General features: G+C 32.1%; 5 protein-coding genes across 7 annotated transcripts in view; 3 read left to right on the top strand and 2 right to left on the bottom strand.

The window, feature by feature from the left end:
• Positions 1–1172: 1172 nt before the first annotated feature.
• Positions 1173–6395, top strand: LOC115442149 (CWF19-like protein 2 homolog). The gene is made up of 6 exons (XM_030167136.2): positions 1173–1863; positions 2297–2857; positions 3767–4132; positions 4208–4591; positions 5811–6149; positions 6219–6395. Exons 1-6 carry the CDS (start codon positions 1780–1782, stop codon positions 6354–6356), a joined length of 1872 nt encoding a protein of 623 aa, XP_030022996.2. The 5' UTR covers positions 1173–1779; the 3' UTR covers positions 6357–6395.
• On the bottom strand, positions 6373–8093 carry LOC115442157 (dnaJ homolog subfamily C member 17). Its single transcript, XM_030167145.2, has 3 exons — positions 7688–8093; positions 6757–7363; positions 6373–6588 (listed from the first exon to the last, which is right to left on the bottom strand). The coding sequence occupies exons 1-3, from the start codon at positions 7760–7762 to the stop codon at positions 6413–6415; spliced, it is 858 nt and encodes a 285-aa protein (XP_030023005.1). The 5' UTR covers positions 7763–8093; the 3' UTR covers positions 6373–6412.
• Positions 8094–8279: 186 nt separating this feature from the next.
• Positions 8280–11016, top strand: LOC115442126 (28S ribosomal protein S2, mitochondrial). The gene is made up of 3 exons (XM_030167106.2): positions 8280–8494; positions 8615–8701; positions 10334–11016. The coding sequence occupies exons 1-3, from the start codon at positions 8476–8478 to the stop codon at positions 10978–10980; spliced, it is 753 nt and encodes a 250-aa protein (XP_030022966.2). The 5' UTR covers positions 8280–8475; the 3' UTR covers positions 10981–11016.
• Positions 11009–16425, bottom strand: LOC115442118 (leucine-rich repeat-containing protein 58). The gene is made up of 4 exons (XM_030167094.2): positions 15758–16425; positions 12508–12724; positions 11727–11916; positions 11009–11423 (listed from the first exon to the last, which is right to left on the bottom strand). Exons 1-4 carry the CDS (start codon positions 16246–16248, stop codon positions 11248–11250), a joined length of 1074 nt encoding a protein of 357 aa, XP_030022954.2. The 5' UTR covers positions 16249–16425; the 3' UTR covers positions 11009–11247.
• A 4638-nt stretch (positions 16426–21063) lies between these two features.
• LOC115442364 (glycogen synthase kinase-3 beta) overlaps positions 21064–21797 on the top strand; it is a 30663-nt gene continuing 29929 nt past the window's right edge. For 2 of the 3 annotated variants that reach the window (XM_037437385.1, XM_030167408.2), the window contains exon 1: positions 21064–21481. In XM_037437385.1, the coding sequence (XP_037293282.1) occupies positions 21373–21481 (109 nt within the window). In that variant the 5' untranslated portion in view covers positions 21064–21372. The remainder of the gene's footprint in view (positions 21482–21797) is intronic. The other variant, XM_030167424.2, reaches the window with a different exon arrangement.

The raw sequence follows: 21797 nt of genomic DNA, 5'->3' as shown, positions 1-21797 counted from the left end.
CCACGAACAAAGGGCTATCCAACGCAGAAAGAATTTTTCAGTTTGGACCGGTAATTCCTGAGATTAGCCATTACTGCTCCGCTCCTATTGGGTATAGCGTGATGATATATAGCCTATAGCACTCCACGAACAAAGGGCTATCCAACGCAAAAAGAATTTTTCAGTTTGGACCGGTAGTTCCTGAGATTAGCCATTACTGCTCCGCTCCTATTGGGTATAGCGTGATGATATATAGCCTATAGTACTCCACGAACAAAGGGCTATCCAACGCAAAAAGAATTTTTCACTTTGGACCGGTAATTCCTGAGATTAGCCATTACTGCTCCGCTCCTATTGGGTATAGCGTGATGATATATAGCCTATAGCACTCCACGAACAAAGGGCTATCCAACGCAAAAAGAATTTTTCAGTTTGGACCGGTAGTTCCTGAGATTAGCGCGTTCAAACAAACAAACAAACAAACAAACTCTTCAGCTTTATATAATAGTATAGATTCCAGGATAACAGTAGCTTATCCATATGTATTTTAATCCAGGACATTTTGTCTGCGGATAACAAATATCATTACAATCTGTTCGGAAGTGAATTTACTTCCACGAATTATTCCAACATAATACAACATTAAAATGCAAACCTTCAAATTTATTACAAACTTTTGTATTAAGTAGTGGTTAACTTAGCGTTTGCTTGTGAATGTGAAACTACCTACTCTTTTCCAGGGTTCACTTTTTTGGAGTAATAAGTGAAGCTCTAACGAAAGAAGTGAATATTCTTTCTACATAGTATACGTATATTAACAGCCACACAAATTCTTATTTCTATATCTCTTGTACAGAGTAAAATAATATTGAGCGGGACAGATAAGTTTGGCTTATGTTTATGAATAGGATGAATAGGATCTGAAATCTAATATTATGGATGTTAAAATAATTCAGAAAAAAACGCTAGATTGTCTTATACATCATTTATAATTCAATATTCGATTTCATCAAATGGTAATATGAACATGATACATCACTACTGAGTACTAACAAACATAATAATTTATTATATTATTTACCAGTTTATTTACCAGTTGATTCGACTCTGAAACTGGTGGATTAGACCCCCGTTTGGCGGAGAAATATTGGTTATAGTGCATGTTGGTTTTGTTAGTTAAATGGAAGGAAGGCGTAATTCGACAAGCATACACATTTTGTAGCAAAACATAAATAGTGCTATTAGTTAAACTTTAGAATTAAAAGTCACAAACTGATTTTGAATGTATCATTTCCTACTTTGACATAGGCAAAATCATCACTTGACCCAGGGTTCCAACTGAGTAGTTTTGCCACTGGTTATTTAGATTTTATCGTAGCATTAGGATTAAATAATTTTAAAAGTTGATAACCCTGGTTTGACATCTATGAAGCGTATAACCTAAAAATAAAAAATATAAATCGAAAAATTTTTTTTTTACAAAAAAATTGACTACATCAGGAATGGAAATATTCGTGTTATTTACGTTATAGGAATATCATATAATTCAAAATAAATATTGGTTCATTTTGATCCATTTGTAGTAATAAATAAATACGGGTAAAGAAGAGATTCGGGCAATGTAAATAACAATGTTTATGTGATAGACACAGTGCATTCGATTTTCATTAGGAGTGGTGTTTGTTTGTAATAATAACTAAAAATAAGTATATCGTAATACCAACCACATATTTTAGCAGAGTATTCGGAACTACAAAGTGGTTGTTCATTTAATAGAGGAACTGAAGATATTCATCAATTATGAAGGAAAAGAAACACAAAAGAGAAAAATCTCATAAGTCCAAAAAACATAAGTCCAAGAAAGCGGAATATAGACCAAAAAGTGTATGTTTATTTTACTTTTATCTTCTAGCTCATTGTTAAAACTAATTAAGAATTGAGATTATAAAATAGACAAATTTGTTTCAATTATATTTGGAAAGTTAGAAAAAAAACCTTAAATATCACTTAATAATTATCTATTATTTTATTATTTGAGGGTGGTATAATTTATTATTCCCTCACAATCTAGAGTCCAGTTGTAAAAAATTTCACATGTTTCAGTTATTATATTATTATAGCCTGCCCAAGAAATAAAAAAACCTATTTTGGGGGTGCCACTTTTCTTTTTTGTTTTAAAGTTGTCAGTACCACAAATGACTCCCATATTTTACTGCAACATGGTGGAGCTTTTTATTTTCTAGGTCGGGCTATGAACCTTTTCTATATTGTTTCATTTCATCTGTTACTTTACTATATTAATAATAATTAATTTTAGCCTTCCAGTTCAGATAGCTCTGATTCGGATAAATGGGTTGAAAAAGATACATCACAAAAGCAAGATGTTAAACCGAGAGATGAATGGATGGCAATGACTGGCATGTTAAAAACCTATACTAAAGAAGATATAAAGCCCAAACGCACTGAAAAAGACAAAAAACATATTGACTCCTACAATCCGGGGACAAGCAGTAGGGAACTCAATCCTTACTGGAAAGATGGAGGTACAGGACTCCCATTAACATCAGATGCATTTTCTAAAACAAGAGATTTCATTAAACCAGTTGATGAAGATGATTATTATACAAAAACCTCAAGGAGTTATCGAAAAGATGTTGATTACACATCTCAATGTGCCAGCAGTTCTAGTAAATCTGATCAAAGTTGGAAAAGTAGCAGATTTAGAGAAAATAGTTACTCAGACCAAACCAGAAGGTCATCTAACTGGAGGAAAAATGATGAAAAAAATAAAGGGCATACTGAAACAAGCCCAAGAGTTTACAAACAAGAAGAGGAAAAACAAATTTTCAAAAACACTGACACACCAACTACTACAGAGGTGAGCATGTGAAGTGTGACATCTTACTAAAATTATAAATGCAAATGTTTAACAAATCATTTGCATGTTTATTGGAAGTAGTTTGCTACTTTTATTGTGGTAGGCTCTATTAGGAAATATTTGTTTTTTTTTTTTTTTTATAAATGACACTAGCATTGTGCATATGGAACTGTGGATCTCTAGTGATTTAGATTGGTTAGCTTAAAGGTGCTCTTTTATCCTGGGGCCTTATTCTCTATCCCGCACGTTATGTTGACAGTGCGTAACAAGCATGTAACACAACCCATCATGTTTAGTACTATAGAAAATTGGCTTACAGAATACCATTCCACACGCATTTCTCGAAGATAACATGACACGGCCGCGTTACGCGATTTCACTATCATAGAGAATAAGGGCCCTGCAAAATTATACAATTAAAGTTTATATGTATGAAGCTGCATGCAATTTTTTTTATAAATCAATAATCAAAATTGCATGCAGCTATTTGATCTTATAAGAATGTGGGTCCAATGTATTACTAGACATAAAAAAGTACCTAAAAACATTGTGAACATTTTGGAAATATTGAGATTTTTTTTTGCGAAATATCGCATTTTTACTTATTATTTTTTGTAATAGACTTGGGAGAAGTGAGTCTACCATATGTTGTGAAACCATTTTATTGACATTTTCTCCTAATTTTTTATAAGAAAATTAGTTCACGCAACACTGTCGTTAGGAAGTACGCTAATTAGAATACGTGCGTACGTTAATTAGAACGCCCGTAATTACAAAAAGACGGATTTGCCCCCGTAGATGAATAGAGCCCTCTGATTATATGTTTAAGATTAAATTTAATGTGTCATTTTTACAACTGGTAACTTATACTTAAACATTAGTAATTTTTACCTTTCTTTACATTACTAGTTTTATGACAACCCTGAGCCCAAAGAAAAAGAATCAAAATATCTTACTGATGATAAAATGAATAAGTTAGCAGCAAAAATTGTAAAGGCTGAAATTATGGGTAATAAAATACTTGCTGATGAATTAAAATCAAAATTAGAAGCAGCAAGGGAATATAGAAAACAAAATCCTAATATTGATAAAGAGGATGTTGATGATGGTGTAATGCTTATGACAACAAACAGTGTGGGTAACAGCAGACCACTTACAAAAGTCGAAAAAGGAGACCCAAGGAGCAAAGGTGGAAAAAGAAAGGCTGAAACACATGTTTCTGGTGAAAGAGCTAAATATTTTGGTAATGATGACAAATACAACTTGGCACAAATGGTATGTAAAATATCTATTTAAATTTTAAATATTGTGGCGAAATATGTATAATTATCTCATTTAATTGATTTTTAGTTTCAAGAAGAAAAGTATGGAAGTAACTACAATAATGAAGCTGAATTGGCTAAAATCACAAGCAAACATAAAAATCCTAATGATGATCTTGAAGATATCTTTGTGGATGAAATATCTAAGAACAGAAATGATGCAAAAGATAGTGAAATTGAAAGGCAGCGAGCTATTAATCAACATAAGAAAATCGAAAAATCATTGGATGGTTGCGAATATTGCATTGATTCTAAAAATATGTTGAAACACCTCATGGTTAGCTGTGGTGATAAAGTATATTTAGCTGTACCAGCACGACAGTCTCTTACCAAAAATCAATGTATTATATCTACAATACACCATTCTATGTGTGTTACTGCTTTAGATGAAGATGTTTGGGAAGAGATATTGGTAATGTACTGAATAATAATAGTTAATTATCTAATAATTGTGTTCATATTCAATGTTTATAATAACTGGTCATCAGATGTAACTGACCATTTCCTCAATAAAAATATCACTGTATTTATCTGGATTCAAAACAGGCAGGCATAATTGTTATGACACAATCATCTCATCAGCTGACCCTATCTCGCCATAAATCTGCTTGTCATCCAATTTTTTTTTTGTTTTCCTTACCTACTAGACAACCCAGTGAATATTATTTCATCTATAGTTTTTGTTTAATAATAACTTTGATCATTAATGCTACTCAACTTAGCACTCCAATTCATGCAGATCAACAATGCTGCCCCATTGTATTGAATTTTAATTTCGTTAGATTATTCATCTTGCTTCTAAATAACCACAAAGTGTACGTAAATTAATTTTAAGCCAGTCTTAGAGTCCAAATGCTTTTTTTACTGCACGAAATAATTAATTACCAACTGCAAAAAATATTTATCAGTATATCAGTCAATTATCTTAAAATTAGTTGCTGATTTGTAAAGATAACAAAAATTTTATAAAGATATATTGGTAATAACTAATAAATAGATCCCAATATTAGATCTATTTATTAGTAGAAGGCATCATTCACATCTTATTTGATTTTAGGAGTTGTGTTCTATATGTTCGATTTTGAAAGTCAAGCAAAAATATTCTTAATATTGAAACATGTTGAAGATATACTTCATATAATACAAAAATCATCAAAATCCTATTTCATTTTGAGTAGTTCCCCTCTGCATCGTCGGAGTCTAAAATCCTATACCAATAAAATTAAAATGGGACCTTTTCAAAGTTATATTATTGTATATACTATTTAGAGCAAAAATATTAAAAGGGATCCTTTGGTTGAAGTCTGTTAAAAATGAATCCAAAATGATAATGTCCATACAAAATTACCAATTTTTACTAACCACCGCTGCATACTATTAACAAAAAGAAAAATTCAAATCAGTCAATCCAATCTTGAGATATCAAAATAACCATTCTATATAATTAAATATATGAAAAAGTAGCTTTCTTTTTTTATATGGGAAATTTTACTAATGTTTCAATTGCTGTTGAGGGCAGAGACAAATCTAACAATTCAACAATCATAAATATTGGTCTAGCCATTCTTGCGTTTCAAATAGTGCAACTATCACAACTTCATTTTATATATATAGATTTTTGTATATTTCAGATATACCGTAAAGCTCTTACACAATTCTTTAACTCAAATAATATGGATGTGGTATTTTATGAAACAGCTTCAAAATTAAATAGATACCCACATATAGTGATAAATTGTGTACCAATGCCAAGGGATGTTGGTGATATGGCTTCTATATACTTTAAGAAAGCGCTATTAGAATGCGAGTCTGAGTGGTCAATGAACAAAAAAGTTGTAGAATTGAAAGGAAAAAATATAAGAAAAGGAGTACCAAAGGGCTTGCCATATTTCTGGATAGATTTTGGAATGGACCCTGGATTTGCACATGTTATTGAAGATCACAGATTATTTCCAAAATATTTTGCTGAGGTAACACTAGACCAACTTAAAACACTTTTGTTTTTATTTCTTATACTACACATAATATTTTATTTACAGGAAATAATAGCAGGTATATTGGATCTGGATCACAATCTATGGAAAAACCCAAGAAGAGAAAACAGTAAAGAACAAAGACAAAGAGCCTTGGATTTCATTAAAGAATGGAAGCCATTTGATCCTGTAAAGAATAAGTAACACCTTGGTTAAGATATATCAATAAAATGGTTTATTTGTTTTCAGAGTTTTATTAACTATTCTTCCTTCATCATTTCCTCTATAAGTTTCTGTCGCTCTGCTGCTTGCCTCATTTTTGTTAAAACTAAAGATTCATAATCTCTGTCTGATATTAATGATGGTCCACCAATTTTTGTTGTCAATATTGGTTTTTTATTTACCCATTTCATTTCAAGTGGATTGTCTGCTAAACCTGAAACCAAAAAAAAACATTATAAATTATTGACAGTCTTAATTAAAAAGTTCAATACCTTAAAAATAAATAAAATAAGTTTAGAGAGCCTTTTAGACCCAAAGTAGAAATGCAAAATCTCAAATAGATAATTGTTTTATATCCAAGTAATAGTTATTCAATAAATACCTTTTTCAAGTTCAACAGCCATCTCTGCTGCATCCTTAGTGGAAAATTCAACCAAGGCACTGCCTTTCTTTTTAGGAGACATAATTAAGGCTACAACATCACCATATTTCTTCAGAAACTTCCTCAATGTTTGTTCATCATAACCACCATTGGTTGGGTCATTTTTACTGGCATTCCATTTGATTTTAATTCTATTCAGACTGGAATCCCAAACAGGTGTTATGATATCTTCCATGGTTCTTTTTATTTCTTCTTTCATTTTGAGTTGTTCTTCTCGTAGAAGTCTGCTTCCTTCATTCCGTAATCTTTCAATTTCTGCTGCAAGTTTTTGTGCATCTGTTAAATGAGCATCTTTTCCTGCTGCTGCTTCTCTCTCCCTTCGTTCTAAATCCTCCTTTAACTTTTGCCTTTTACTGTCTAATTCTTGATGTCTTAATTTTGCAGCTGCCTTTGCTCTAAGAACTTTGTCATATGCTGCCCTAGCTGCTGTATCTGTGAGTATTTCCAATGCTTGAGAAAGTTGATGAAATGTTTCTGCTGCTTTTGGATCATCTGGATTCTTATCTGGATGGCATTGTAATGCTTTCTTACGATAAGCTTTCTTAATCTGTAAAAACAATCAATTGGTAAAGTAAAAAGTTTCTTAGTATTTTTGCAGTATCCTCATTGATGTGGCATTATAACTGGCAGTAAAACCAATATAGTAATTCCCAGGTTGGGCTATTCATTTGTGATTAGTGACTTACAATTGTTATAACTGCTATGTTGTTATAGCCAGTATCAACTGAACTTTGATTTGAAAAACAGAAAAGTTGTAAGGGATGGGATACTTCCCAAAACAAAACAATTGTTTACATTGTATAGGTATACATCCTAATGTTAATAATTATAATTTGAATTAGAATTTAACATAATTTATAAACCTATTTACCTCTGATTCGGAAGCAGTTATTTGTAGGTCCAGAATGGCATAGAGGTCGAGATCTTCAATATTTTTCTGGGCCATCTTATTGGTTCACACAGGTTCGCACAGTGGAAGGTAGATCCTCGAAATTCTTCTTATTATTTATTAAACACTCTCTTTAAAATTCACTTCGAATATCGATAAACGATGCAAATTATAGAAACAATAGTGTTATTGGTTATTAGTTATATATCTTACTGTTTTTGTCTCCTTATTAAGAATAAATTTTAAGCATTTCACTTATTAATTGATTCACTTATTTGTTTACAAAATTCAACAAAATTTATTATAATTTATAATTCTCTTTGGTTACAAACGTAGATTTAGATCACTAATGATTACTAATTCGAACTGACAATTGTCTAATGTCAAACATCAATTGACATATTCTCACTGCTTGTTTGAGTTGTTTGACAAATATTCACAGAACCTATGAAAAAAAAAATGTTTAGTATTTTCTCGTCTTTTCGTGGGAGACTTTTCTGAATATTGTATTATAATAAAAAATATTTAAAGATTTTCTTTATTGAATCTGGAGGTTTTACAAAGCACACATCTGGCATCTTTGGGTATTGTAACATAAAATATAAAAAAATCTATGTATGCGCCTGAAGGACTTGTATCCACCGACAAGAATAATAAAAAGAAAAAATAACCTAAAATATTTTTCAAAAAAATTCAATAATTGGTTTATTTATTTAAGTTTTTATGAGTTAAAGTGCTTTTAACTGGTAAAAAAAAAACGATTAAATAACATGTTTTCTAATTGTGGAAGTAAGTTTTAAAAATTTCGAATTGTTGATGAAATATTTTCATATTCATATCTTGTTTTCAATAATTGTGGTCATATAATAATTTTATAACTTCTAATGCAATTCATATTTTATTTTGCAGAACCCATAGTAAACTTGAGATATGGATTAAAAATACTACGATATAATTCCACAGCGACACAGGCTGCGGTACAAACCATACCAGAAGGTAAACTATTTTGCCTTTAGCGAATAAGAACTACAATATTGAGTTTTTGATGCTCCCCATGTAACCTAATTTATAATATTTGACAGAGAGGACAATACACATAATAATATTTATGGAGGTACCTGGTATTACACTGAAGTTCTGAATTGCTGATTTAGTTATAGGCTCATAGAATTTGTCTAAAAAATCACACAACAGACTTCGCACTTCATAATGCAATAAGTAGCTGGAAAAATGTATGTTGTTCTCCAGTCCAAGACCAGATCTTATTTTATATAGGCACAGTAGAGTGACCACCGCATCTGATAGTTATCACAGTGGGGTCTAGATGCTAAACTCTCGTTTGAGATGATTATCCCTCATCAGTCATAACAACTATGCTGGCTTATTTGAAACCAGACATACACAGGCTGATCCCAGAGTAAGACATACTTGGTTGCTATCTGGAATGATCTAATTATCCTACTCCTATGCAAAAAACAATTTATCCTACCTTATAGAGGCTGCATGAAAAAAATACATTATGTTATCATACATGTTTAATTTGTAATTACTTATATTTTTAAAGCTATGCATTGTAAATAATCACTATAGAATCTTACTTGAAATATAGTTTAACACCTTAGTAGGTACTAAAACATTGTTCTAATGATAAACAGTATGGTATAACTTTTTATCACAAAGCAAAATATTTTTTGTAGTGTGCAAGTAGAATACTTTTTAATAATATTCAATTCCCAAATAATGGCTTATTATTAAATTTTATATTCATAAATTATGTAAAATTATATAATTAGGCGCAATGCTTTATGCATTCTGTACCAGTCAACTTTTTGATGCAGGTGTATACACCTCTACCAGGGCACTTTGTTTTATAATATCTAAGGATATATCCTTAGATATTATAAAAAAAGTGCCCTGCTGTAGTTGTCGGTCTGAATGTAATAAACTCAAAAACCAACAAACAAATTTTGATGAAATGTGGTCCGGAGATAGTTCCAGAGCCTGGGCTTCCCCATTGAAGTAGCCTAAGTTTACATAGGCTACTTATTATCCTGGGAAAACTCATTCACATGAAACAACATTTTATTACATAACAGTTTCATTCATTCATATCTTTAAATGTAATTGTGGTTTAAACTATTTTTCGTAACCTTTATATTATGCTGTCAAAATCCTCAGCAAATCTTTACATAATCTATCAAACAGAGAAACTAAATTCCTAAGAATTATAATGATTTCTCATGTTTCCTAGGAATTTATAAGAACTTGAGTTTTTGCAGTTATGGTTTTTAAGGACATGAGAGTAAACATTTTAATAATTTAACTTAATAGGGTTTCTTTTGAAGAAATCTTTAGTGTAGAACAAAATATTATGATATTAAATTTTTAAATTGAAATATGCTAATTATTTATGTATCACCACCATAATAAATGAAAGGCACATCTTATCCAATATAGGGCACACAGTGATAACCCCCAAGAAAGATAATGCAATTTTACTACTGTGTTGAATACTGATTTACACATATTAACCTGGAATAAAACACTAGAATGAATCCTAAGAATAAAACCAATACATAGAGTACAATCAATATCACATTGTAAAAGAAATCTGTGATTTTTTTTCAGGAGAAATCCAGGTCAAGAAGAATCCTTTGGAACATCCAGACTTTTTTCAAGTGCACAACTTATTTACAGTAAAGGATTTATTTAATGCTAGAGTACATTATGGACATAAAGAGGGTTCCCTCAATGACTATATGCGGCCCTATATATATGGATCTAGACTTGGGCATTTAATATTTGACTTGGATATCACTGCAGAACACTTACGCAGCGCCCTTAACTTTACCGCACATATAGCTTATAGAGGCGGCATTATTTGTTTCTTCAATAGAAATTCGCTAAATGCTCTTATAGTTGAGAAAACGGCACAAGAATGTGGCGAATACGCTCATACAAGGTTTTGGAGAGGAGGTATTTTCACAAATGCTAACCATCAGTTTGGAGCCATAACAAGATTACCTGATTTATGTATATTCTTAAATACCCAGAATAACATCCTCAACCAACATACAGCTGTTAGAGATAGTGCCAAAATGTTAATTCCAACAGTGGGAATTGTTGACACCAACTGCAACCCAAACTTGATTACATACCCAGTGCCTGGCAATGATGATTCACCAGCAGCCATAGAACTTTATTGCAAACTATTTAAAATGGCTGTACTCAGGGGGAAAGAACAAAGGATGAAGTTTTTACAAGGTAGTCAGTAACAAAAATTGTATAAATTAAAAAAATGTAGGTAACTACAATGCGGTTTTATTTTGGGTAACTTGCTTGTTTAAAATATCACATATTATATTGGTCCCTGTTATAGTATACAATTCCTTAGAAATATGTCAAAAAAACAATGATTACAAATATACTTTTATAAAGTCTACATTGATAACAAAATTCAACAAATATAAAAATATCATTATAATAATTTTATTATAACTGCTTTGGTCCTACTTAGGATTGTTACATTTATTAGAGAAAAATTACCCAAGTAGAACTTTACGCATCATGTGTGGATGAGGGTTTGTTTCGGTCTCGCGACTCTCCCAGCTGCCAGTGATGCATTTGGAACTACATAAGTATTGTAGTAGTGGAATGCGATATTTACCGCAAAAATCGACGAATTTTATATGCTCAACCCGATTATCGAAGAAAACACCTGTAGTCAAAAAATAATTATTATACTTTTGTTATGATTTAATAATATTCATTATTTTATTATATTATTGTGGCATGTCTATCATCAAAATTTTAATTGAATACAAATTACAATCGTAAAAAACTATTATATTATATAATGTAACTTACATATAATATAGCTATTTATTTTATTATTATACTATAAAAAGTTATGGAATAATAAATAATATGTATGAAAATAGTTATCTCTACAAGTAAAAATAATAACGAACACAATTATTCATATATAAAAGTTAACAAGTTGAAACTATTGTCAATTTACCTTTGCATTTCGGATTAACACAACATTGTGCTGCATTAAGATAATTTAGCAGTGTATGGGGCACATCGCCTCTTTGTATTGGAATATCGTGCAGTTTTAGTGTGCGTCCAGCTAGTTCTAATAAAGATGGTGGTTGCAAAGTCATGTCTTTTACGAATCTCACTACCAGCGGGTTGTCCCGAAGACTTAGCTGAAAAACAATGCCATTAAAATCATGAACATAGAACACATGGGCACCGCCAAGATTAGTTTTAGGGGGATGTATCTGCACGTACGCTCTACAATACATAATATCGATTAAGTTTTATTTTTCAAATTCAAATGGTGCGCGTCTTTGAAAATGCTTTATCATAAAAAACCCCTTTAGTCGATAGTCCCATTGTTGCAGATTTATTCAGTGACTTATATGTTTGTGATTTATTTCGCGGCACGGTAGGGTGCACGTACATCTACTTGCACCCCCTCTCGTAGAGCCTAGGATATGACACATGTAGACTCGTTCAAACAAACTCTTTAGCTTATGATTGATAGATTATCGAATAAGGAACCAATCGCGTGAAACGAGACGTCGAACTGACCGATGAAGAACGCGCTTATGACTTGTCCCGTATACAATTTCTGTTTTTCTCATGGGTATGAATGCATGATGATAGTTCATTTTTGTAAACCTATGTCCTACATTTGAAAGGTAGGTAGTAGGTACTGTAACCAAAAATCAGTTTTGGCGGGAGTCCAGGCTGTGATTGGTTTTTCCTCGTACCATGGCAATATAATTACTTACCTCGGTTAAACATTTTAATTTTATTATTTGCGTCGGCAAAGTCTTGAGTCTGTTCTTGTGTATTAATAACGACCGCAGTTGGTTCAAATTCGCAATGCTTGGCGGCAGCTGTTCTATTAAATTGTCACTGAGCACTAACGCTTGAAGTGATGTTAGGTGACCAACGCTCTCCGGTACTTCTAGAATTTGATTGCCTCCTAATGATAGGATTTGTAAGCTGCAAAAGAAGATAATATAAGTAATCAATGATAATGAGAATATCAGTGAGAACTTGATGTGAGGGATAGTAAAAATAATAATGAACGGGTAGGGCCCGTTCATTATTCTGTTATTGTCTGGATAAAAACCAATTATAAATGAAATAGTTATATTTTTTTATAGTATATAAATAAAATAAGTTTATTTACTTAATTTTCAATAAGCATAGCAATTAATATTTTTGCTACGCGTCCAATATTTGCCTAAAATGTATAAAAAATATTTTTTCTTGAATTTATTTCATTTGGAATCAGTTTTTAGTCTTCTATTAAATCGATGTGTTGTAAAGCAGATTTAAGAGCTGTGAAACTTCTCAAAAATCAACAGAAATCAAAATTTTCTTTCACAGTCTGTAAAGCAGTGATAGCTCAATCATTTTTCATAACTAACACAATAGAATTACATTAATATTTACTGGAAAATATTGATGAATGCAAAGTTAATAATTTGAAACAAAATGATCCAAAAATTTCCCGAGGCTAGGGTTGTCATTTTTATTAATGTAATCAGTTTTTGCTCGCGGTTCCTCCAGAATATCCCGATCGTGATAAGTAAAATACCATCTGTGACTTTAATGTCGTACTTGTTGCCTATTCTTTTATTTTTGAGCCTATCTCTATCTCATTCAAGAGATTAGGTAATTGGTACCGAAGAAATAGTGAAAAGTGTTGCTCGATTGTTTTCAATCTAGGATACTCTCAGTCCACAGCCTTTTACACTTCTGCAAGTCCTAGGACGAATAACAATATTGTTTAAAAAAAGTTATTTGTTTAATAATAAAATTATTTTAATATTCTAATTTTGTACTTTATGGCACACCCAGATATTTAAGGAAAACGTGGATATACATATTCTGAACCGGTACAGAAAGAGATTACATAATATTTTTATTTTGCGACAAGTCAAAAAATATAAAATTCGGGAAAAGTTAGGGCTGATTATCTTTTTTTTTTTTTTTTTGTATGACGAGACGAGCTTGCCGTTCGTCTGATGATAAGCGATACGACCGCCCATAAACAGTAGAAACACCACCCAACACCATGAATTGCAAAGTAAGTATTTTTTGGTATTCCACTGCGCTCGCCATCCTAGGACATAAGATGTTAAGTCTTATTATATCCAGTAATTACAAGGCTACAATTTTCTTCAAACCGGAACTCAACGGTGACTATACACTGCTGCTTGGCTGCAGCAATAGACATTGCGATGGTACCTACCCAGGTGGACTCTACCTGCCACCAGTAAAATGGTAGGTTGACGGTAGCTACCTACTTAAAAATTAAAGTAAGTACTTTTACCTAGTAACATCAGGTAAGGTATAAAGTAAGGTAGGATACCACAGATTGAAACTAGACAACAGACGTAATCAACGTATTAAGTAGGTAATATTATACACAAACATAATAGACAAATACTATATTATTATACATTCATATAAAATATAATATCAAACGTTAGGTAATTATGTGTTTCATTATTTCATTTATTTAAAATCGTATATAAGCTTACAGTGAAGGCTTACTCAAAACGCTTATAATATGATAATTAATATTTTACCAACAACTAAGTATTTATTTTAATATAAGTATTATTATTTATTTACAATTATTCACATTACAACACAAAACGGGGGTGATAAACATACAAAAATGTAAGTAATATTTATTATACTCGTCTGTCCGAAGTTTATGTTAGGTAGGTTTTAATAAGATAAGCCCGATGCGAAAACAAATTTAAAGATTGATAGGTCCCCAAAATGTAGACAATTTACTGCGCAACTTGAAAGTATATTTATATTGTATGTATCACACGTCACAGTGATATCGTCTGATAAGTCATTTAGAGACATCGTGCCGTAAAATTTAATACTCTTTATCAAAGCATATAAGGCAGCGACCCATCGTCTACAATCTTATAGATACCTACTTACTTAAAGTAATGATAGTAGTAGTAAGTACCTAAGTAGTATTTTTAGTAAAATAGCTTTATCAGGAAATCCCAATTTAAAATACGGTAGTATATAATGTCGAATGTAAGTGCCTTTAAAGATTTTTTTTATATAGGAACTTATTTATTTCTAATTATACATATTGCACATACACATTTCTGGTAATATCGGTAGGCATATTAATCATAACTTGGGGAAACTGGAGAAAGCTAAATTTCTGGGAATTAATCATTTTTCAAATTCAATAGAGTTAGAGTTACATAAATAATATTTATTGTCCCCCTTCGTTTAACAGTCCATATGACTAATCTTGATAAACGCTTTAATATTTTAATCTGCGTTTAATGGAAGCATAACGACAGTAAGTACATAACTTGACAAAGTTACGTTAAATTATGCAAAAGTCATGACCCGGCCAGTAGACCATTCTATCGCGTCTAGAAGATTCTTATCTTTTTATCTAAGGATTTCGAACTGATGATACACCTCAAGGGCGCAAGGGTATTTGCCCTGGCCTTGACTCAATAATGCCATTTATTTAAAATTAAAATGTTGTTTTAACACTTCTTTAACATAATTTTGCAATAGATAATTTAGCTGCTCGTTAATTGCCAATAAATATTTTTAAATATAATATTATAAATATAGCCTACCTACATTTTGTAATAAAAATTGCCAAAGTTCTATTAACTTGGTTGTAGTAAGCTAGGTAGGTACCTATTGTGCAATACCACTGTGCCTTTATTTTAATGATTTACGTGGAATCTTAAATTCCAATAAAAATAAACATGTTTGATGTATCTATGTATTTTAATACGTATTGTTTCTGCAAACAATAATAGATTGTACAAAAATAATTAGGACACGTGGATCAAGTTTCCCTTATTTCCTCTAATTATCTCCCTGATAATATAATAATACGTAGGTACAAAAACTGATAAATTGAATATATGAAAATTTTAAAATCGACTAATTATACAAGTAAGTTTAAATAATAAAGACTTCAAAAGACAAATATATGTATAATTTAACCAATGATCGTACCTGTTGAGTTTCCATATGTCCTTTGGTATGTTGACTATACTGTTTCCACCTAAGTAAAGATATTTTAAAGCTGTTAGCTCCAGCACCTGTTCTGGAAAGAAATTTAACTGGTTGCCGCTCAGGTTGAGCTCCCTCAGACTATTTTTTATTGATTGAAATGATTTCGGTAGTGATTCATTGGTAAGTTGGTTGTGCTTTGCTATAAGAGACGTAATAGAGCTATTCTTGAAAACATCAGGCAGAGCAGTAAGTCTATTGTTGCTGACGTCTAGTATCTTCAAGTTACTAAACCTGTTTAATGTAACCGGAAGAGTATTTATTCTGTTGTTGTAGAGCAATATTATTTCGTAATTGTCAGCGCAATCTTTCTCATCAACAATGCTCTTTAGTTCGGATGATAGCCGGAGAGTTTCCATTAACTGTCCTGAGAAATCCAGAGTCTTCTGCTCTCTGTTGTCGCTGTCGCAACTATCCGATGAGTAGCACTCCATATCAGCAACGTATGCACGGCGGTCTTTGTATCATTTGGTGTATATTTTTTTCTAATCACATTATCAGTAATGTGAGGAGAGTTATAAAGAGCGTAGTGCCCAACTCACCGCTTCCGCGGTGTACGCGCAACTAACTCGATTATATTATAACTATAAATACGTAGTGGGCTGCCTCGATTGGTCGGAGGACACAGTGATAGCATTGCATAGGTACACACACATGGAGCGTACAACCAGTCTATTCAGTGATCGGGCGTTTGATGTTCGATAAGAATAGTGAGTCTGTGTTTCGTTGTAGTGTTGCGTATAAGATACGTAATGATGTTTTATATCATATTTTACTACAAAAACTATATTGGTATTCATAATTAAATGTATATGCTCATCAACTTTGGATTTGTTGGTTTACTTTGAATATCGCATAGTCCAAGAATGATTATGGGATCCGCTCGCATATTATTAGATTTAAGTTTTTTTTAACAGAATAAATAATTTGTAAAAAATTAATGGTCTTATTCATAATAAAACTATTAGAATTATCTGAAGTTTATCTGGGCGTTATCGGAGGCATGTAAAAAATTGGTATTCATAATGGTTCAATTGCGCTAAAAGTCTCCGATAAAGATGCTTTAATTTATCGAGCCTAACCCCGTCTTTACACCTATGTTAAGCGTTCGATAGCAAAAAATGGTTGACGTCGGTCAGCTGTTTCGTGTTTGACGCTTGTTGCCAAAGTCAGTGTGTACTTAGAAGTATACAACATTTCGATCATTTTCGTTTCAAGAAGTAATTTTATTTAGCTACGTATTAAAAATGCAAGCCAGGCTGCTTTAGGTAAAAAAATGTGTCGTCAGAAATTCGATCGGTTTTCTCTGGATAATGATGAATTCCGTAAACGGTATTATTTTTCCAAACATACGGCTGCATTTATAAGTGACTGATAGTCCGCGAAGAGTTGCAGCTTCACCGTATAGGTTGTGGCAGATCACCAGAATTGCAAGTATTAATTAACTGCATTGACATGTTGCGATCGTCATGAAGTAAGTTAATTCTATTCCATATTATACAGACTTCGGTAAATACGTATACCTAATGATGAGCTACTTTTAGATTAGTTTTTTTAATAGATGTAAGATGTTGGAGACCTCTATGGATTATCTTAAGCCACTACCAGTGGTATATGTAGCAAAAGTGGAGCTTGCGCTTGTACTTATAACATGTTGCAGATTATAACTATGCCCCACTTCTTTTCAGAGGAACCCTTGTTAAGGCTGGAATTTCACCACGTAAAAGACTTCCCATCTATAATTGGTTGTATTTATTACACCCATATACAATAAAAAAATATGGTTTGTGATGCAGCCTAATATTATATAGAAAAGGATATTGTTTCCTCAATGTTGTTGTTCATAAGATTTAAAGGTTTGTTGTAGGTGACTTGTGATGCTAATCTTCAGATCAGAGAGATTGTTAGATGGCAAAGCAGCACTCATAACTCCCGGATATTGCAACAAGAACTTTGGTGTGTGGAAACAGCATTTTCAATGTCTGTAACATGGCATATCTTAAATTTGGCAATGTGAAGACTACTGTTGTGGCTCTTGCAGTGTTGCACAACATTGCAATTGCTCAAAGAGAAATATATGCCACAGAACAATGTTTCCAATATTGAAGAGGTGTCAGAATCAATTATTATCATCATTGAACCAAAATCTAGATTAAAGTTGTTCACACTGAAAGGTAACTAATTATACAACATAATTAAAGTTAATCATTGTCATTTATTTTAATAAAATGTATATTTTTCTTTTATTAATATATATCAATTTTGATTTTTTTATTTCACTGGTGCTCATTGTCCATCTGAATAGCATGTTGCACTTCTACTGTTACAATTTATTCTGCAGATGTGGGACAAACCTGAAATTATGCAATGTATAAGAATTCAACATAATTTGAAATAAAAAAAATGTTTATTCAAATATACAACAGTAGTATCCCACAGGATTATAGTATAAATTATAAATTACTTAATGATGATTTGTTAACTCTTGGTCTCTCGTGGCTCGCCGGCGAGCCAAGACAGCTACATGACATTTGCGTGTGTCACGGGATTATAACCTTATATACTACATAATAAGGTTATTTTTCCGTCACACGCGTAGCTGTTTGACAAGTCATGACGGGTTAATACCTCCCTTATATTTCCAGGTGGAGGTGGATTACGAGTATAGTATACTAATGCATCATATGCATGCCTTAATCTGTGTACTTTACAAATTGTAAATCATATTTGATTATATGATGACTTGTCATAAGAGCCTTTTATATATATGCCTACATGATAAATAAAGGTTTTTATTTATTTTATTTGTTATTTTAACTAATAAAGACCTCAAAAATGTTTTACTTATGACCTACCTAAAACAACAATGTCCTACATGATTATAGCATAAAATGGATACATACATATCTCCTTTATATTTTCTATTGGAAGTGGGTTCTGAGGAGGCACAATGAGCATGATCTAAAAAATAAAATTGATTTATTCCTTTTATATTTAATTGTGCTGTTTTAACTTTATTATTTGTGCTAAATGCCACCAGGGTACATAATCACTATTGTATATTATTCAAATATTTTATTTATATGAATATTTTAAGAGTGGCTATCATAGTGCGTATTGCAAGAGTAGCAATATTTCATTTCAGTTAGCACAGCTCCCCAAATGAATCTACGACATCTATATGAAATTGTAGTTCGTGTCGACATTCACGTTCAAGAATTCATATTCTTTTAGGGAGGGTTTTGTTATCAATTACCTAATCAATTACTTCAACAAAATCTTGTAAAAAAGCAATAGTTAGTAATGCAGGAATGCATAGCGCAAACGTTCAAATACAGAAAAGAGCTGCACCAACCTTGTCTTCCTCCAACTACATTTCACTTCTCTATTTTATCTCTCTCCATTTTATCGCAATTTGCTGCCTGCGTTCTTCCAAGTTTTACAAAGAATTTAGAGAACATCAAATAAATCTTCCTCCTGTATTTATTTTATTTACTTTTTGACAAACGCCATTGTGACAATGACTAGACAATTTTTTTATTGTCTGTTTCCAGAGACAAGACTTGGTAGTAATTGGTAGAACTTATTTAAATTATTTTTTTCTACGAAATGGCAACATTGTGCACATTTAAAGGCCTTTTGTTATCGGAGGTTTACGAAACCATTATGAATAAGAAATTTTATCGAAGGCTCGATAAGCTTAGAGGACGTTTTAACTATTTGCGATTTATACCTTCGATAAGGGTTTTATTATGAATAAGACCATAAAAATATAGAGAAACCTATTACGGATAGGATCTTACTTTAAGAAATTTAGCAAATACCTTCCATGAAATTTGTAAACTAAAACAATATATTATAATAATATTAGCCCTGTATTAAGTATATACTGTCCCACTGCTGAGCACAGGCCTCCTCTACCACTGAATGGGTTTACGCTTTCATCCACCAGCTGACCTAGTGCGGATTGGCAGAGTTCACATACTTACCCCACCCGAGGCAATTCTTATCAGGGCCCTGCAGTCGTTAAGCAGGAAAATTAGAGTATCCCAATCGTAAACTCCCCCCGACGTTGATTCCGGGCCCAATACCCAACAGAAAAAAAGACTTCAGATACCCTGAAAATTCTTAGGGAAATTCTCAGGTATCCAGGTTTCTTCATGATGTTTTCCTTCAGCGTTACTTATAGCACGTAATAATTCACAAATACAGACATAATTAAAAAAAGTCTGAGGTGTGTGCTTTTGGGTTTTAGACCTGCGAATATTCGTCTCGGCACACCCAACTAGGCTATTGCCGTTAAATATATAAAACAATGTCCCGCTATAATCTAAAAAATTTAAATCTGGCTGTATCTATGAGTTTTATCCGGAAATCCACTAAGTTGGCACCACTGCTTTTGTAATCTGTGCAAGGTATGTCTCGTCTTATCAACAGTTTGTTTTCAGCCATACAAATTGTTTAAGATTCACTCATTTTTGCATTACTTCATTCATGTTAATGCTTGATCCGAGCATTATGTTGACGAGTATTCTGAATTCAGACCCGGATTTTTTTTCTGATTCACTGATTTGTAAGGTGTTAATATTATTGTATATGCATTTTATTTTTATAGGATAAAATAAATGTTAACGTAACTTTTATCCAATATTTCACAAGATCCATAATATTTTTAACTAGACATATATTTTATTGTTTTTGTGTAAGTGTCTACTATCATTTCTTTCCTATTTTTTATTTTTTCTTATTTTATTAGTGGATGATCTGCTAAGGAAATGATTATACTATATGGACTTTTAAAATAATTTAGCTTTTTTTGTTCTTCAATTAAGCTTTTCGAGACTGGACTTTCTGGACTGGCTTTCTTTGAAAAGTGCAAAGTATTTGTATTCTCTTTGAAGTGCAATAAATTAGAATTTTTAGGCAAGGGTGAGGCTGTCTGATCTGTTACCTGTATCTGAATACCATTGCAGTTCAGATGACGTTCCGGATGTATAAGCTCGACATATTATTCATAAAACCGAGTCGTACAATATTTCCTTTGAAAGAAAAAATATGTAGGTATTTATTTAAAAAATATTTACAAAGTGAAATTATGCCAATATCTATTATACTTAACGATTTGTAAAGTTATTATTTTGTAGCTGTGGTATCCTGTTTTACCGATTGAGCAAATGAAGTAATGTAAATTGTAGTAGGTGGCAGTAGCGAGCTGTGTGACGTCACCTTCGTTCGTTCAATGATCGAAGACCCGAATGAATTCCGAAACTATCCGAACGACCGAGCGAGTAGAAATCAAGTCTGAAGAAATTAAAATCTCTCGTTCATTTTAGTGATATAAATTTTGAAAAATTATCAAAATGATATTGTAAAACCGTAACAGGACAGTCTTATTTTGATTTAAATCTTGTCTTAGTGATATTGTTTTGACTATTCCGTCATTAACTTAGTATTTCGTCAGCGTAGTGAGTTCAGTGCGAGTGCAAGGGTGGTAACAAGAAATGTGAAATATCTATGAAGTTCAGGATTTTAAGGCCGTTTATTTTATATCTATAATAATGAGCGGACGCCCTAGGACCACGTCATTCGCCGAGGGCAGCAAATCCGTTCGAAAGACATTTGAAAATCAACCACCGAAACCACCTCTTGGAGGCGTAAAAATTAGCAGTAAGTACCTACCACCTAACCATTCTTTTGTCGGCCATCGTGATTTCTTACGCCTGTGACGTATCTCGATACTGACAATTTTAAAAATGGCTGCAAACTGCCACAAATCAACTTCTCAGCATGTAAGTTAGGTGATTTGTGGATAAATCAATATCACCAGCAATTTATGTCAGCCGCGTTTTAAAAATGGCCACAGGCAATGGTTTAGTTCTGCCACATATGCCTCGCGTGTGACAGATAATCTTGTCAAAATTAAAAATTTATAAGGGAAATGCGTCGTATTTTTTAATATCCGATGGATATTTTGTAAAGTTAT

Source organism: Manduca sexta, chromosome 11 (assembly GCF_014839805.1).
Source record: "Manduca sexta isolate Smith_Timp_Sample1 chromosome 11, JHU_Msex_v1.0, whole genome shotgun sequence".
Classification (NCBI taxonomy): domain Eukaryota; kingdom Metazoa; phylum Arthropoda; class Insecta; order Lepidoptera; family Sphingidae; genus Manduca; species Manduca sexta.
The sequence above is the reverse complement of the archived record's forward strand: the minus strand, read 5'-3'. Positions and strand labels throughout refer to the sequence as shown.